The sequence below is a fragment of the Ambystoma mexicanum genome, chromosome 12 (assembly GCF_040938575.1).
Source record: "Ambystoma mexicanum isolate Mex_15411 chromosome 12, UKY_AmexF1_1, whole genome shotgun sequence".
Lineage (NCBI taxonomy): Eukaryota > Metazoa > Chordata > Amphibia > Caudata > Ambystomatidae > Ambystoma > Ambystoma mexicanum.
The window spans coordinates 1215442829-1215461389 of NC_090936.1; the positions used below are offsets into that span (position 1 = coordinate 1215442829).

General features: G+C 47.6%; 1 protein-coding gene across 1 annotated transcript in view; it reads right to left on the reverse strand.

Annotated features, from left to right (window-relative positions):
- LOC138514391 (sodium-coupled monocarboxylate transporter 1-like) overlaps window positions 1-18561 on the reverse strand; it is a 987363-nt gene that overhangs the window by 144637 nt on the left and 824165 nt on the right. Inside the window, exon 13 of the mRNA XM_069629873.1 lies at window positions 14327-14430. Within this exon, the coding sequence (XP_069485974.1) occupies window positions 14327-14430 (104 nt within the window). The remainder of the gene's footprint in view (window positions 1-14326; window positions 14431-18561) is intronic.

Here is an 18561-nt window from a genome sequence, read left to right on the forward strand (position 1 = left end):
CCACCACAGGGAGAGGCACTAGAGGTGCCACATTCTAGGAGCCACTTTAACCAGAGGTTTGGCAGGTGTGGCAACTCTTGCAATACTTATCTACCTCAGCCCCCATTTTAGGCCAATAAAAGTAGAGAGAGAGCCTTTCCTTGGTCTTCTTGAAACTCAAGTGATCAGCCAAAGGTATCGCATGGGCTAGTTGCAAGAATTGGAGTCAGTTTGCTTGGGGTACTACAAGTCTTTTGTAGTCCCCAGGGAGTGACTCGGTTGGTTCACTATAGAAGAGGCCATCTTCCCATTGTAACCTATACTTCCCAGGCTCTTGCCCTTCAAGCTGAGAAGCTGCCTGGTGGCGAAGACCTTCCAGAGTTGGACATTCTCTTTGTCCCTTACTGAAGTCTGCCCTTTGGGGTCCACCTTCTGCTAGTAACGACTGCAGCTCAGGATGGTCCACAGGGTCCAGATCTTCAATGAGTTCCTGGCCTCCTACTAGATCTGAGTCTTCAGGCTCTAGTTCAACCACACAGGGTTGTACCTCACTCTAAGCCTCAGCTGGAGGAGGAATGATAGGTGTGATTTTTGCTAACCTAGGAGACTTCCTGGTTGGCAGCATTGGGGTGCTTTTTGCTGTATTCCTTGAAGCCTTGGGTTTCCCCTTTGCTTCTGGTTGCTTGCAAATAGCAGTTAGTAACTCCAGTGGGCTAGGAGTGATTTCTTGTTCTATCATCTCCTCAGGAGAGTCCCTCAAGGTCCTCTCCCTTGCAGTTCTGGTAAGCTCCTGTAATCTCTTACTAGGAGGTCTGGGAGTATTTGACACTACTCCCAGGTCTTTCAGATCACTGCCCAACAGCACCCTTCCTGGAACTTATTGTACACTTACAGGTATCCTGATAGTCATTTCATTGCACTGGGGAGAGCTGGTAATTGGGGAAGCATCTGCACAGGCCCTCCAGCTAACTTGGTGAGGCATTTGGGTGCCTTAGCAACATCCTCCACCTTGAAAAAAGATTTGTCCACCACAGTTATGCTGGCCCAAGTGTCTCTAATGGCAGGAGTCTCTTGACCATTGATTAAGACACTGGGCCTCATTACACGGTAGGCAGTGGACCAAGGTGCTAGTAGCACCTTGGTCCATGCCGGTAAAATACCGGCACTGCCTTGGTGGAAAGGGGAATTACCGCCCTATTCCAAGGTTGGTGGGGCGGTAATTCCCCCTTCCCCCATTGCCCTTCCCCATTCCCATTTTTGCCCCATAGGGCATAATGGGAATGGGGAAGGTGCTAATTACAGTACCGCAAATTTGCGGTGCCGTAATTAGCACCAAGGTCCTTTAGCGGGTTGGTTTTTAACACCTGCAAAAAGCAGGCGTTAAATTCTCCAACCCGCTAAGGGACCTCGTAGTAAGGCAGTAAGGGTTAACGGTCACCGGTACCATTACCGGTAACCGTTAACCCTTACCGCCTACCGTGTAATGAGGCCCACTGTCTTTATAATACTCTTTAGTATTAGGAGGGATAGAATTATACACATCTAAATTCTGTTGTTCCCACAACCCTAGAGATACTAAAGATACACTAGCTGAGACTCCAATGGGATCATCAGCTAGTAGTTGAAAGTTTCCACTAGCCATATGTACTTCCTCCTCTGGAGCGGAGGCTAAGGAGACAGTGTGGACCCCTGAAGGCTTACCCTTACATCTGGGATCCCCTTTCACATGATCAGTTGAGCCACAAACATAACATTTTCCAAATGACTTTATGAATGGCGGGTTGTTCTGACCTCCTTCTGGTCTGGGACCAGAAGGTACACTAGCCCGATTAGGTTTCCCTTGTGGCTTACCCTTAGAATTTTGTTTGGGGCCCTCTTTGGAATTGGAATGACTTGAATTCTCTTTGTTGTCTTTCTTAGGCTGCTTTCCCTCATCCTTTTTCTGAGTTACCCCTGAATATTTGTGAGTAGCCCTGTTGGCAACCCACAAGTCAGCAGCCTTGGCTAGCTTCTTAGAATCTAATTATTTTGAATCAGCCAAGTGTTGTCTGAGCTCAGCAGAGCAGGCATCATAGATAGACCCCATCATAACAAGATTTCTCATAACCTCATAAGTGTTAACACTGTAACCCTTAAACCATCCCTCTAAGTTCTTCAAACATTCATTCACCCAAGTAGTCCAACGGGTACTATCATGCTTTTTGAGGGTCCTAAACCACTTAAGGTACTGAGAAGGAGTCTTCCCAAATCTAGCTATCAGAGCTAGCTTTACACATTCATAATCCATCCTATCCAGCTCCCCCAACTCCATTACCACATCAGATGCAACAGGGGGGAGCCTAGAGAATAACCAGGGGGTCAACTGATTCCCTGTGATATCCTGGAGCCCACGATTGTCTTCAAACATAGCAAGCCAATCTAATACATCCAACTTAGGTTCATACATACCCACAATCTCTTTAGGCATCAGTGGTCTTTTTGGACTGGAAGATCTAGAGGATTCGGGGAGAGAAGCATTTTCCAAAGACAATTTCTTCATCTCAAGCTCATGGTTGAGCTCTATTTCTTTGAGCCTTAGTTCTTGATGTCTCTGTTCAGTTGGGCACTAATTCGTTTGAATCCAAGCTCAAGTCTCTTGTGGGACCTGGTAAGGGTCCAGTAGCCACAGGCTGAGGCCTTTGAGCAGGCAGAGGACCAGAGGGGGTGACATCATTATCTTCCTCATCCTCATCTGACTCAACAATAACACTTTCAACATTATCCTCATTACTGTTTGCCACATTTGCTGGAGTAGTGGGGCCTACGGCACCACTATCCAGACTTTGTTTCTCTAACAGTCTATCAATCATTTCTGTTTTCTTGCCTTTGACAGGAAGACCTTTCTGTCTGCACAAATCTTTAAGATAATCAGCAGTTTTTGCAAGGAGGGTCTCCTGAAGCTAACTTTCCATCTTTGACTTTGTTAAAATAACTTATTGTGATCTTAACCTTGTGGTTAATTGAACCAAGGTACTAGTAGCACACTAAAATGTAAATTCAATACTTTTATCCTCACCGCTGTACACCAGTGTTAGGCAGAATCCAGTGCAGTTCCCTTAGGGAGCACTACACCAGGTTAGGACTACAGGTGAGAGAAATAAATGCCCTTTGGTATCAGTCTGTATCACAAAGATTTAGTTGGTAGCTGTGGCTGAACAGTCAGACTTATCTCAAGAGGTAGATGAGCAGTATTCAGGGTTTACACAATAGGTATCACAGTACTATGGGACAAGAAAACACTGACCAAAGCTTTGTATCAAAAATAGAATATATTTATTCTATACACATCTAGTTCAACACATAGATCACAGTTGATAAAGTAAGTTAAGTTCAGTCAAGGAAAAGTATATACAACTCCCTATTCAATTGTAGACCAGTTTGCGGTAGAGTGAAAACTGAGCAAAACGGCACAGTGAAAACCAACAACAAATGGCACTCGATAAATTTAACGAAAGGGAGAGAAAGCACAAGTTAAACCGAAATATCTTCAGACACCCCCTAGCAACACTTCCCAGAGGTTTTGTGAACAAGTACTGCACAGTGACACTTTAGCAGAAAGATAAGTGAATGATAACTGAGCAAAATGGCACTCCACAAGTTAAAACAGTAGGAAGGAAGAGGGTTTTAGAAGATTCACGTGCATCAACACATTTCTTATTGAAAAGCAATCTAGTGAGACCAGATCTAACAAATCAGCCAGAGGCAATAGGCCTGATCCAGAGTCAGTGGTACAGGACCAAGAGCTTAGGAGCAAAAATGTTCTTGTAGCTGCAGTCAAGTCTTTGGTAAACGAATATTGAAAAGGTAGATGCAAGGTGAAAGACAATGTGAAGAGAGAGGGCGGCCAACCCAACAAGTAGATAAAGGATTTAAAACACCTTTAGGGCTACCACGGGGAAAGGGAGGCCTGGCGGAACAATGTACCTTAAACGTGAAGAAGTTGCTCCTGCGGTGGCGGTTGTTCCTGGTAGTTCCTACAGTTCGAGGGGTCCAGCAGAGGAAGAGAGGCTCTTGTCATGGAGGAAGTTTCGAGTCACTGCACTACCCAGGGATGAAACCAGCCCCGGTGCTGCCAAACGAAGTTTAAAAGGTGCGCTCCTTTTAATCGCGGTCCGGGTCGATAGCTGCCTGGCTATCTGGTCTCCAAATGCTGGGCACTGTCGATTCGACCAAGGCAGGTCCGGAGGAGCGATGGGTGAACTGGTTGTTCCCACCAGCTCAAGGGAAGAAGGCTCTTTCGATGAAGATCTCCTTTCGTCGTCTGGAAGAAAAGTGGTGAGACGATCCGGCAGGGCTTCACCGGTGGTGTAGATGCTGAAGATGTCTGTGGCTTCTCTCCCCTTCGGTTCTGTAGTTCCAGTGGCGACGTCTTGCTCTTCCAGTCCTCAGGACCCTGCTTTTATGCAGAAAGAGACCCATTCATATAGCCTAGCTGTCACTCACACAGTGGAGTGGTCTTCTTGGCGGGAGACCCAAAAGCCTATCAAGTTCGAGTGCGACCTGAGTTGCTGTGGCAACTCTGTCCAGGGGTTCAACTCCCCCTCCTAAACAACAGACCCACCCCAGACTCAGAGGCGCTAAAAGGAGGGCTTCTTGGCAGAAGCCCGCCGAAAGAGCAAACAAAGGATCCCCGACCCGGGTTAGGAGTTTAGAGTAAGACACGAGAAAGAAGTTATATTAAAGTTCTGGCAAATAAAACCTACCGGAGTAAAGTTAATAAAAAATAAACCGGCGGTATGTTAGAGGCTGTCAGTAAAAGTGTTAGCCTCGAACAATGGGAAAATCCCATAGGAAAATATTCGCGGTTGAATATTTTTGGTAGTAAGCACTGCCACCAGCCAGAAACTTTAGAGAGGGGGACATTAAGGTACCCCTTCGAAAATGAACCCAAGGGAAAAACTATTAACCCTTTCCACTACCTCCATAGTAAGATGGATTGGACTGGTTAAGTTCGTAAGGTTTGACTAGTAAAGCCAATGGGGACTTTACATGCTCTGGGAGACAGTAGTCAGTCCCAGGGTATGGAGTCTATGTTTGGGGGTCGCTACGACACCACTGTGTCACTGCACTGAGGGTGCTGTGTAACACATATGCATAAAGATGGTTCCTATGGATGAGAGAAAATCCCATAGGCATTAAACACAAAAATAGCCTAGGACACACATAGCAAAAATGCCTAAGAGTGGGAAAAAGAGTCTCACTCTTAGCAGGAAAAAAGAAACAAGCCCTTCAAATCCAGCAAAGCTGCTGGGGGACTTTATAGGTAAGGGAAATTAGCCATAGAATGAGAATTCTCCCTAACACTGGGCTTAAAGGAGTTCTTTCACTAGAGCACACCCATCGATCAGGGTTCAAGGTAGGGTGAGCAGATTTAAAAAAAATAAAAAAAACCAGGACAACCGGGACAAGAAACAAACAAAGGTATGACTACAGACAACACCGGCTACCATGACTGCAGTTCAATAGTGGGAAAAGGAGAGGGGGGAGATTTCAGACACTCCTATAAATTGTACAATGTGACTGTCAGCATGTTAAAAATAATGGAGCTTTTGCTCTGATTGCTAATTATGGACTTGCTATGAAATGGCTGCCAAGCATTCTCTGTGGCGCAATCAGTTAGTCAAGTCTACCCCGGGATGACGTTTATGGTTTATGTTAAATTGTGGGAAAAGGAGCATAGAGATGTCAAAACTTACACTCTTCCCACTATTACACCTCGGATTCTGCAAGTCACCATACTCCCTCTCCCCAAAACTGATTCAATTAAAAAAACTCTCAGGACAGGGGGACAGAAGGCCCCATTCCGGGATAGTCCCAGTAAAATCTTGACATCTGGTCACTTGAGGTTCAAGGGGCTCTTCTCCCCCTAACTGGACCTTACACCACATACACAGTACTTCAAATTATCTTCTTCCTGGTACACTCGCCTGCCAGGACTAACTACTATTTGTCCCTTTCCTGGTTTACTCGTCTGCCAGAATAAAACTCCTACTACTGCAACTTGCACTCTGTGGTAAGGCTTGTTCCAAACATTCTTGAATCCTCAATGGAAAGAGTTCAACCAACAACTACTTCCCGGGTTAGTCTTTTGATTTACAACACATTTAGCTTACAGCTTCTTCCACAAGTATATTGCACCAAAGGACAATGATTCTCACATTGATCTATTTGCCATAGGCAATGCAGGTTACAGTTCTCTACGCCTTGATCCCTTTTACAAGGAGGGCTTTGCTGCTGCAGTCTCTGATTTTTATCTACACAACCTTTTGGCTGTTGACAATGTAGTTTGCAACATTCTCCCATAGGGTATCTTGTTTTGGGAACATCCTATTCAAATTGTCTTGGTGTCACTCCCAACTTTCATTGGCATTGGCAATGCAGGTTACAATTTCCCATCATTGGATATACCTCTTTAGGAAAGTTGTGCTCCCTTTGTTTTACTATTGCCCCTCTTTGGGTTTTGCGATTGCAGGTTTCAGTATTCCCTTATTGGATATCATACCTTGGGAAAGTTGAAATCACTTTGTTTTATTATTGCCTCTTATTGGCGTTGGCAGTGCAGGTTACAATATTCTCCTATTTGACATCTCTTAATAGGAGAGTTACGCCCAGTTTGCTTTAATTCAAATGTTCGGTATTTAAAATCTTCATTATTACCTAGTGGTCTCCTTTCGGAGTGCCCCCGGGTCACCTGCTTTTGGCCAACTCGCCTGTATGTCCTGGCATCTCCTTCAGACTTTCCAGACCTGCTTTTTCATTTGTTGGGACTTCCTCAGCGTTTGGCAGCTCCTGTCAGCCTGCCACTGCTCGCGTTGACTGTTTCATCACTCCATACGCTCTGCGGTGAAAACCTTACACCAGAGCACGTCACAGGAAATAGAGAGCTTCTCTCTCTCTCAGGGTAGCTGGCCCCAATACTGCTTCCTGCTGCACGTCCTCTGCATAAACTAGGACTCCCGACCTCTGCTATGATGTTTTATGCACGGCGTCCCGCTGTAAGCACAGCAGCAGCTCTAGCTTCTGCTTCTCCCTGCTGCTGCCTCTTAACCGCACCTGTAAGGCTCTTAAATGTTGAAAGGTCCTGCTAAGGTGTGGGTAATTACAGCAACTAGACGGTTCATCAGTAAGGTAACTCTGGACCACTCTTCCTCATCTCAGTACTAAGAAGTCCATAATGTTCTTATTTGTTTTAAGATCAAAATCATACATTTTAAAAAAAGACACTAGAGAAACTGTTCAGGGGGTTCTCCCATTCCTCCTGACTGAAGTCTCCTCGCACGTGATCCTTCCACATTATACCACACCCATGCTCATGATCAGGTAGTGGCTGCCATTCCCTGGTCAAATGAGAAGCGGTCCAGGTCAGGGTTTTTAGGATGATCACCTCATATTCATCACACTCAGCAGAAAAGAAGAGATTCTGGAAGGACCTCTTCATGCTGCAGCAGCACGGGACCCGGTACCTAGACTCTCGATCTGCTGTTGGAAGAAACATACACTGGATGGGAACTTGCAGTAGCAGCCGACAGATGAGGCTTCCTACAAAGGATTCTTCAAGGCTACTCGCGGCGCTGTGGTTTTGGCGCCCTTTTACAGGCACCAGATGAAGAACAAATATCGCCGGTCAGATTCTCTTCACTCTCTCGGTCCAGCACTCTAGTGAGGGGACTTCAGGGATTCAAATCGTGTCTCTGGAGGGCCAGTAGGAGTCCACCAAAGTTCAAGCAGGAATCAGACTTCAGAAGACGTTGCATTGCACTCAGGCTTGAGGTCCCCCTGGCATTGACAGTTTGACGACCAGCAAGTTCACAGCACGTCGAGGGATGGCTCATTTTGTAGGTCTTCCTAAGACTAGTAAGTCTCACCAGCCTCTGGGTAGGAGTCATCCCATTTGGGACCCCCAGGTCGATTGGAATGACGTGTTACATCAGACTCTGGTTACACAGCAGGCTCTCCGGTCGCTGTTCCAGCCATTGTTTCTTCATCTTCCTCTTCGGATTCAGCTCCAGTGGTCAACTTGTCAGAAGCTGTCAGGATCGGAGTCTTTATCAGGAACCACAGCATGACTTCTGCAAACTCCCCCTGCAGTTTACAGAAAGGGGCAGCTGGATGTCCAATAAGGACAGCGATCTCCCCATTAGGAACAGGTTCCTTTCAGACAAGCTGAAAGACAAAGGGCTGCAGAGCTTTTGACTCCTCCCTCGCTTCCTGCGATCACAGACACTCTGGAGCCCTAATGGGAAACAAGGTTTTCCCACCGAAGACAACATTTCAACCATGGTCTTTACCACCTAGGACAGCAGAGAAAGACCCAAGAAACAACAAGGATTCTTAAAAATGGCGAAAAAGAAGGAAACCACTATTCCAGCAGAATGGTGATCCTCCCATGCATTACTGCGGCGGATTAGACAGCCTGCGAGTAATATGACTAAAAAGTTATTAATGTATAATTAATGCCACCAGCCATTTGAGGTAACTTGCTATTGTAAAACCAAGTGTACCAGAATAGTCAGAAAGGGGATGCAGTGTATCTCTCCAGTACTCCACATAAGGTGGGGTGTGATGGTCTCTCATATCAACTGTAAATGGGATGGAAATCCCACTTTACCCTTGGGGACAGTAGTTCACCCAAGGTAAGTAAGTGCAATTAAAAAGGGAAGCCCAAAGGCAACCCAGCACCACTGCATTATTAAATGATGTGGGCTCTCATAGGGAAATACCTAAAGCCCAAAAGTTGAAGGGAACTATAAAACCATACACACACTATGGAAAGACATAAAACAGTCACCCATAAAAATAGTAAAGACTAGGTGAGAGTGGGAAAAGATTCCCACTCACCTAGGGACAAGGTAAAATAATCACCAAACCGAGCAAAACGATCTGGGGCGACACAGGGCATGAAGATGCATCACAAATATGAACATCTTACCTAACATCTACACAGAACTCCTTTGCCTGCAGCAGCACACTACCCTTTTGCAGTCCATATTAAGGTGTGTGTTGTTAAATGTGGAGTGTTAACCATCCAAAGATTGTATTCAATAGGCTATTTCCCATACCAATGAGCACATGTGAATGGCTCATGACAAGCAGCCATGGGCAGTGCACGGACTGCCATGTTAGCGCTGCTTTTGGGATCATAATTGATCAATCTTTGTTTTTGATGTTTTTCAATTCAACCGTAAGGTCCCCTGAACAAAAACATTATTAGAGAAGGTTTATCACAACTGTACTTCGTTATTTTCTTGGTCCAGCAAATCTTCCTCCTCCTTTCCATTGCAACATGGTGGCCCCCAAGCTTTGGTTCTTGGCCCTATCCTTTTTTCAATCTATCCCTTTTCTCTTGCTGATTTTGCTCATTCTTTTGGCCCCTCCACCCATTTCTACGCTGATGACTCCAAGATCTTTTTAACTTTTTCCCCCTACTCAACTACACCCATGCTAATAAAGAGGGAAGGTCGAAATCCAACCCTTCTTCCCCTCCCCCAGACACTTGAACCGGAAGAACCGAAAAAACCATGATGGCACCAGTTCCCAGTGCTCCCATGAGTGATAATTATGTTGAAAGGTACCCACTTCGTCAACCCTACAACCCAGGAGCAGTACAAACCTTACCAAGAGTAAATGAAGAGCCTCTGGATGCTACTAAGGACACTTCAATTGACAGCCTCAACTAACGCGCCAAGAGCACATGCTTAATGCCTTTAGAGACATCATGACAAAGCAGCGTTAGACATGAAGCACATGTGCCATCTGCACATCGGGACACGATCACGCACCCAAATACACAAACACATGAGTCAGTTCTATGAGTTAGAGGACAGATACATGCACACACTGTCATTGCTTTATTATTTTGTCATTAGCTTGACTGCAGCAATGCAGAAACCGCAAGAAGCAAGAGGTCCTGTGTAAAGCTTGCAGATGCTTACATGGAAATAACCCTATGGAACTGCAGGAGCACTTGAGACCTGACAGCGCCGTAATGGACTAATCTATCGATATTATAGAATAGCACAATATAGAAGCCATTCTCTGGTTTTTGGGAGTAACCGTGTGAGACAGGGCTTCTGCCAAGGCCACCTTGTTGCAAATGACATTCCATTTCCTGAACTGCAGTAACACCAGCACAGAAAATACGAATAATTCTTCATAAATTTAGACTAATTCAAAGCTGCAGAGCTCAGAAACACGGTCTTCAAACACGTGGTGCAGCAGAGCTCATAATGAGCCAAAACTAGCAGCTGGGAAAGGACAACAGTCTCACGAGCCAGACAATGGCTTGCAACAAAGTTGTTACAGACAAAGCCGAAGGCTGCATGGTGAGAACGAGCATAGGCTTTGGTGGTGCAAACACGTTACAATGCAGACACATAGTTGTTCTTTTTACCTTGAAAAGGTGCACTCCGAGCTGAGAACCGACTTGGGTCCCAGGCCTCGTGGGAAAACAGCTCTAGCCAATCACAGTTCAGGACCCTAGGGGCAGGTAGCGAGGGGCAAGATCTAATCATTAGACTCTCACACTGCAACATTGTAAAAGTCATATTTTACAGGGATGAGCCAGGCCAGCCATCTGACATGAGAGAACCAATAACCTAGCAGCTATAAGGACCTCCATAGGTGGACTACCACCCAACGCCCAATCACAGGATGTGATATGTTTTCTGGAGAGCAGCACAGCTTGTGATGTCAGTGTGATGCAGCTGTGTTACAAAACTGGCCTGCAAGCCAGAATTCTCCGAGATGTGGCTGGATTTTTCCTCTGTGTACTGATCCCTGTTGGGTTTTGGCTGTAATAAACCACAGTTTGAACTTGACAGCGTTCCTTTTGGGAAAGGGAAGGAGTTAGGCCTTCCATGAGTTCTGGGTTCGCAAACTCCTAGTAGCCATCCTGCTTACCTGGGAGTTTTATCCTAACACTAAGATCAATGCTTGCTTACTCTCTATCCAATCTTGGATGCATTTCCTCTTTCTAAACCTCTACATCTCAACTCCTCAAAAAACAAAATATTATATTTCCCCTCTACTATCATCTGACCTCCTCTCACCCCCCCTCTCCCATTTCCTTTCCCCCTTCCCTTAACCCCTGTTCTCTGCATACCTGCAATCTTGGTGTTACCTTCAACTTCTCTCTCCTTCTCTGGCCACATCTCTAATATTGCACGCTCTTGTCTATCTCTCTATAATATTTTAAAAGCTTGTCAATTTTTTATTTTCAGTGCCACTAAACTTCTTATCTCTACCTTTGTTTTCTCACGCCTTGACAGCTGTTTTCACTCTTTTCTAGATCTTCCTGCCTCTAGACAAGTTCCTCTTTGCTACATTTTCAATTCCTCTATTTCTACCCTTTATCATTTCTCTGCCCCCTCTTCTATCTCTACTTCCCTTCTGTCTATCTCTTGGCTCCCTTTTGACTCTCGCTCACTCTTTCCTTTCTTAGTTATGGTCTACAAATCTGCCCATGGTCTTGCCCCTCCTTACCTTTCCTCTCTTAGTCTCTATCCACGTTCCTACTTCATCATTACGTTCCCAATCGCTTTTTGCTTTATCTGCTTATAAAACTACAATGGGCCTCATTATAAGTTTGCCGGTCCGGTAACAACGGTACCGGTAAACTTGCTGGTACCGTTGTTACGGGACCGGCAAACTACGAGTTCTGCTCTTGGGTGCCTTCCCGCCTGCTAGGACTGGCCTGGCGGACGTACCGGCACCCGCGAGCAGAGCATGTCGGATGCACCGGCACCATTCTGAATGGTGCCGGTGCATCCGACCTCCCCATTCCCATTGAGCCTTATGGGGCTCCAATGGGAATGGGGAGCATTTTTTTCCAGCGCCCGCGAATGGGCAATTACCGGGTCCGTCGGGGCCATAATGACCCGGCAATTGCCCATTCGCGGGTGGCGGAAAAAATGGCAAGTTTGGCGGCAGCTTGTTGGTTTTACTGGCAAGGCTACTGCCAAACTTGTGATGAAGCTCAATGTGTGCAATCCTGCTTCCAATCCTTTTCCTTACTTGCTCCCAAGCACTGGAACCACCTACCTTATTCTCGTTCTTCTGCCACTCAGTCCATTTTCCGTTCCCCTCACAAAGCTCACCCACTTTCTTTGCAAATGTAGTTTCTTCTTGGTTTTTGTATTGCTTTTTTACCAACATTTTTTACCGCTATACATCTCTCTGCAACTACCTCTTGTTCAGTGCTTTGGTGAAGGAACTCTATAACTTAATACCCTAGGCATCACGGACTGGGCATTGGTGTGGCTGACCTCCTTCCTTTCAAACAGACTGTCAAAAGTGCAAATGGGCCCTTTTCTCTCCTTCCTGTGGCGTCCCTCGGGGCTCTATCCTATTGCCTTGGCCTATTTGCTCTCCACTTTCACCCCCCATTTCCAGTGTTACGCAGATGACACACAGCTCTCTTTCAAGCTGCCTTCCTATACCTCCCTCATACCTGAGCGCCAGACGGCTATTCAGGCATGGCACTTTGCCATTGATATCTGCCTTAATGCCAGGAAGACAGATCCTTCTCATTGGAACACCTGCATCTTGTTGCCGCCGACTCTCTGGCTGACTTCCTGGGTACTCCTCCGTCACCTACTTGTAAGGCAAATAACTTTGGGATCATCTTTGACTCCTCTCTCTCCTTCTCTCCACACATCTTGGAGCTTGCCAAGAAGTCCACATTTCAGTAGCATCTCCTCTGGGGTATTCTACCTTTCCTCTCCTTCCCCCAGAAGCTCAACGTCTCCAGAGCCCTGGTTCTCTATAGGCTAGACTACTGCACGGCCTCTTCCTCAACCTTCCTCTTTCCTGCTTTGCCCCCTTCAGCTAATCCTGAATAGGATTGCAAGACTTACCCATGGCCCCAGGGACCGCATCTCTCCACCCCTAAAATGTATCCACTGGCTCCCGGTGACTGCAAGGATCAAATTCAAGACGTCCACAAGGCTGTCTGGGGCCTGAGACTTTTTACATCCAGCTTTCCCTCTCTAAATACCTCCCGGCTAGAGTCCTTCACTCTTCTGGCTCCAACTCTCTGCAGGTCAAATGCTTCTCCAAGCAGAGGGTGTGAGGTAGATCCCTTTATTCGGCTGGCTCCTCCTTCTGGAACGGCCTCCCTCCCCCACTCAGACTTGAGCCGGATTTTCTTAAGTTCTGGAAACTTCTCAAGACTTTCCTTTTCTTCTCTTCCTTCCTTCTCCCCCTCCCTTGCTAACTCTCCATATGTCGATGTGACTGGGGCTTGGTCCCTTCAGAGTCATGCAGCGGCCAGACCACCCCCTACCTGTCCCCCCAGCATCCTGTGTCAGCACTTGCCCTTTGGCTCCCTTCCCCGGACCAGCCCAACTTGGTCCTCCCTGTCCACTGCACTCTTCCTCCCTCCTCCCCTTCCCCTGGCACTTGCCACCTTGACCTGTCCAGCACTTGCCCACTGCCACCCTGGGAGGTACCCCATTCCTGTGCTTCTCTCTCTACCCCCTCGCCCTTGCACTTACCACCTTGTCATGCACTTGCACGGTAGGATTGTCACAAGGCCAATATAACAGTTTTTTGTTATACTTTTGATCCGCATGCCTCACACATCTTGTCTTGTGGTGCCTGCAAACACCTGTGTATAGGCGCCAAACACATGTCCAACAAATAAGTAAGTAAGTAAGTAAATAAATAAGTAAATAAATAAATAAAGTACACATATTTTCAATTCAATTATACAGAGAATGATTGTCCGGACATTTTGTAGCACAAGTAAGTTTTTACTTACTTTTTATTCAAGTCAATGGGCCTCATTACACGGAAGGCGGTAATCCAGGGTGCTATTAGCACCCTGGACCATGCCGGTAAATTACCGGCACCGCCTTGGCGGAAAGGGGATTTACCGCCCCATTCCAAGGTTGGAGGGGCGGTAAATCCCCCTTCCGCCATTGCCCTTCCCCATTCCCATTTCTGCCCCATAGGGCTCTATGGGAATGGGGAAGGCGCTAATTACGGCACCGCAATTTTGCGGTGCCGTAATTAGCTCCGAGGTCCCTTAGCGGGTTGGTACTTAACGCCTGCAAGAAGCAGGCGTTAATTCCTCCAACCCGCAAAGGGACCTCGTATACGGCGGTAAGGGTTAACGGTCACCGTTGCCATTAACGGTGACCGTTAACCCTTACCGCCGTCCGTGTAATGAGGCCCAATATCTGTTTATTGCCACCAGTTGCCACCAGTCACATGACTGCACCTTCCTATGCTGAGGACTACAATCCTTGCGCCCTGGAGCTCAGGTGCATCTGATGTACTTTGTGCAGTTAAACAGGAAATGCCTTACCTGTCAGAAGGCTGATAATGACACCAGCGACAAAGGTGGCCAGTGTCCCAAACGGAACGAAGTACATATATGACATGGAATACCAGTAATCGGCAATAGCTGGTCTGAAAAAAAAAGAAAAAGCGTAAAATATGTAATGCTACAATTTAAAAAAAGGTTGAACATGCTAAAATGAGAACTGACATGAGCCTGAGTTGACTCGTGCAGTGACGATGGTATAATTTATACTTAAATGCATGATCAAAAATGTTACAATATTTTCAAACAGTTAAAACATTTGTGTGGTTAAATTCTTGATTTTGTACATATTAAGCATGCAAAATCCAAGTGAAAGAGCACTGTCAGTCACAGTGTGGTCTGGGGTAAGCAGCAGGGTACAGAAGGCTGTCCAAACAAACAACAGGGGTTACATCTTAGAAAGCAACAGTGCATGGGGTCTGGAAAGCTATCACAGCTGGTGGATGAGATCCAGTCAACTTACCCTCCCGCAAGCGAACAGCTCCGAAACAGCTGCAAGATGTTTTACTTAGCAGCAAGAATGTTCTGTCCTTTGAATACATCCTTACAGTGCTCTTCTGCATGAGGCCCGGGATTCCACCCCTAATCAGGGGGTTGATTGTCCCTGAGGCCTGAGCTAACCTGGGGAGATTAGTTTCCACTTTCATCAGTTGGACATATTTGTAAGGAACAGGATTGGATTTATCAGTGATCCTGGGTTCACATGTAAAGAATTAACATGGTAGACGCGTACTTGTCTAATGATTGTCTACATCCCAGTGTTCTGTGTGGCAAGCTGCCACAGAGATGACTAAGATAATGCCCCTTGATTGCTTAACCAGCTATGCACAGCTGAACCTTGTTTCCCTTCATTTCTTTTTGAGGGCATTGGGGGCTTCATGGAAGTGGGGTCCTGAAGAGGTTAGTCAGCGTCCAATGGAAGTAAGGAGTTCAGAGCTGTCAGAAATGCCAGAACATTCTGGCATAGGAAGGTGTGTTTGGCCCCTCACTGGCCCCATATTGGCCCCACACACTTAGAAAGAAGGGGAGGAAGAACACATGACTTACCTCTGCTCATGCTCTTTCTGATGAATGTTCCTCCCACAGATTCCTCATCTTAGATGTATTATTCCACTCCAGCTGATCAGAGAACCTATTTCATCATTATGTCCCTCGACACACTCCTTCCTCGGTGCCGGATGTGGCGTCCGCATTGGTATATATACATTTTTTTTCTTCTTCTCGGTGATCGTGGACGTCGTGCTTTGCAGCCTGCTCCTGAACTAAATGTCTGCTGCATTCTAGCTGCTACAGGCTAAGCCTGTGAATATGCTCAGCATTTTCTGCACGCCGCTAAGCCTGTGAATATGCTCAGCATTTTCTGCACGCCGCCACATCTTTCTTTTCTGTTGGACTTCATTTCAAGAGCGCACTGGGAATGCTCCAATGTATCCCTGTACCTGCTGATTTCCAGCAGATTTGGTCGATTTTGCCATTTTACCATTGCACATCAAGTGTGCTCTCTGCCCTTCCAACATGGCCGCATTTGAAATCCAGTGTGCCTTCCTCCATGGCCTGGACAAGCTCCCCCTACCATTGGTTGCCCTCAGCTTGATTAGCCAATAGCAGCAACTGGGAGGCGGGAGGCGGCCCACTGTTCTAAGGCCCACTATGAGGGCCCCTGTCAGCTCTCTGTCCGCTACAGGTACCCTTCCCCCCTGGTCGCCTGTGATTCTGTGTACCCCCATAACCCCCCCCAGAAGTCTGTTATGCTGTGTGCCCCCACTACCCCCCCTGGTCGCCTGTGATGCTGTTTGCCTCCACTACCTGCCACCTGGTAGCCTGTGATGCTGTGTGCCCCCACAACCCCCCCCCGGTCGCCTGTGATGCTGTGTGCCCCCACTACCCCCACTGGTCGCCTCTGATGCTGTGTGCCCCCACAACCCCCCCTAGGCACCTGTGATGCTGTGTGCCCTCACTACCCCCCCGTCACCTGTGATGCTGTGTACCCCCCCTGGTTGTATCCGATGCAGTGTGCCCCACACTACCCCCCCTGGTCTCCTGTGATGCCGTGTGCCCCCACTACCCCCCGGTCACCTGTGATGTGTGCCCCCAATACCCCCTCCGGTCGCCTCTGATGCTGTGTGACACCACTACCCCCCAGTCACCTGTGATGCTGTGTGCCCCCACTCCCCCCAGTCACCTGTGATGCTGTGTGCCCCCATTACCCCCTCCGGTTGCCTGTGATACTGTGTGCCCCCACTACCTCCCTGGTCGCTTGTGATGCTGTGTTCCCCCACTACTCCCCCCCTGGTCGCCTGTGATGCTGTGTGCCCCCACTCCCCCCCAGTCGCCTGTGATGCTGTGTGCCCCCACTACCCCCACAGTCGCCTGTGATGCTGCGTTCCCCCACTACCCCCTGGTCGCCTGTGCTGCTGTGTGCCCCCACTACACCCCTGATCGCCTGTGGTGCTGTGTGCCCCCACTACTCCCGCTAGGCGCCTGTGATGCTGTGTGCCCCCACTACCCCATCACCTGTGATGCTGTGTGCCCCCACTACCACCCCTCTGGTCGCCTTTGATGCTGTGTCCTCCCCCTGGTCGTATGCGATGCAGTGTGCCCCCACTACCCCCCTAGTCTCCTGTGATGCTGTGTGCCCTCACTACCCCCCCGGACGCCTGTGATGCTGTGTGCCCCCACTACCCACCCCCCCTGGTCGCCTGTGATGCTGTGTGCCCCCACAACCCCCGCTAGGCGCCTGTGATGCTGTGTGCCCCCACTACCCCAACTCTGGTCGCCTTTGATGCTGTGTGTCCCCCCCCGGTCGTATGCGATGCAGTGTGCCCCCACTACCCCCCCACCCTGGTCTCTGTGATGCTGTGTGCCCTCACTACCCCCCCCCCGGAAGCCTGTGATGCTGTGTGCCCCCACTACCCACCCCTCCTGGTCGCCTGTGATGCTGTGTGCCCCCACTCCCCCCAGGTCGCTTGTGAAGCTGCATGCCCCCCACTCCCACTTCCTGCCCTTGGTGCCCCCCCCCCCAAGCCTGGCAGTGCCCCCAATTCATTTCTGCATGTGCATGCTGCTGCCGCCCTGCAGCATGGGGTAGGCACCATGTATTTGCCCATTGCTGAACTCTCGCATCTGTGTGCTGCTGCCGCCCTGCAACACGGGGTAGGCACCGTGTATTTGCCCACTAATTTGACGTTAGAATCTGTGTGCCGCTGCCGCTCTGTGACAGGGAGTAGGCACCTTGTATTTGCCCATTGCTAGACTTTTGCATCTGTGTGAAATGTATTTATTATGTCCCTCATGCCTACTCCAGATGTAGTTCCCCGCAACCAGAGGCGAGTTCTTCCAAGTTTGTATTTTTTGCACTGTCCAGGTCGAATGTATGCCTGATCTGTAACTATTGTAATTTCAAGCACTTACTGTAACCATATTCTTAGGCTAAAGCACCTAGATGCCTCTGGGCTTTGTGTGCTATATAAATATAAAAAATAAACAAAATAAATAAATAAATACCTGTTACCTCAGTTTCTATAATCTTTTTCCCCGTGTTCAGCCATGTTGGAGAATTTATCAGTATGGAAATGTTCGATCAGAGTGGTAGGTTCGGAGGGTGATGAGGAATCTGTGGGAGGAACATCCATCCAACAGAACGTTACCATAAGTAAGTAATCTGTTCTTTTATTTATTTATTTTTATTTTGGATTTGTAGAGCGCACTGCAGCCCACGGGCATAGAGGCGCTATCAAGGATACTTAAGAAGGCTTGCTTGAGGGTTACAATAAGCGTCCCAAGAAACAACATATCACATTTGCTCTAGTTGGTACAGTTAAGAGAAGCAGAATATTACATTGCAAAGGTGTGACACATTCAGTGGGGATGCATATGTTCTTGTAATGCATTGTGCCCTCCCACAGATTTCTCTTCCTATTAAGACTCCCATAGAAATGTGGCATAAGCAGGTGGAGGGAAGCGAACCAAGGAGCAAGGTCAAATGAAGACATTTTTGACGACTGCCCTATCACAGGTTACATTCCAGGAACAAATACATGAGGCACCTCGATCAAAAGAAGAGCTATAATTTCACTCAAATGACAATTCTAGTATCACAGGGGCAGCAACTGGTAGCGAGGCATAAACCTTACTCAGAACACATGCATTAACAAAAATCATAAACCGTGCATATTCTCTAAACCATTCAGATCATGAAAATTCAAAATCGACATAAA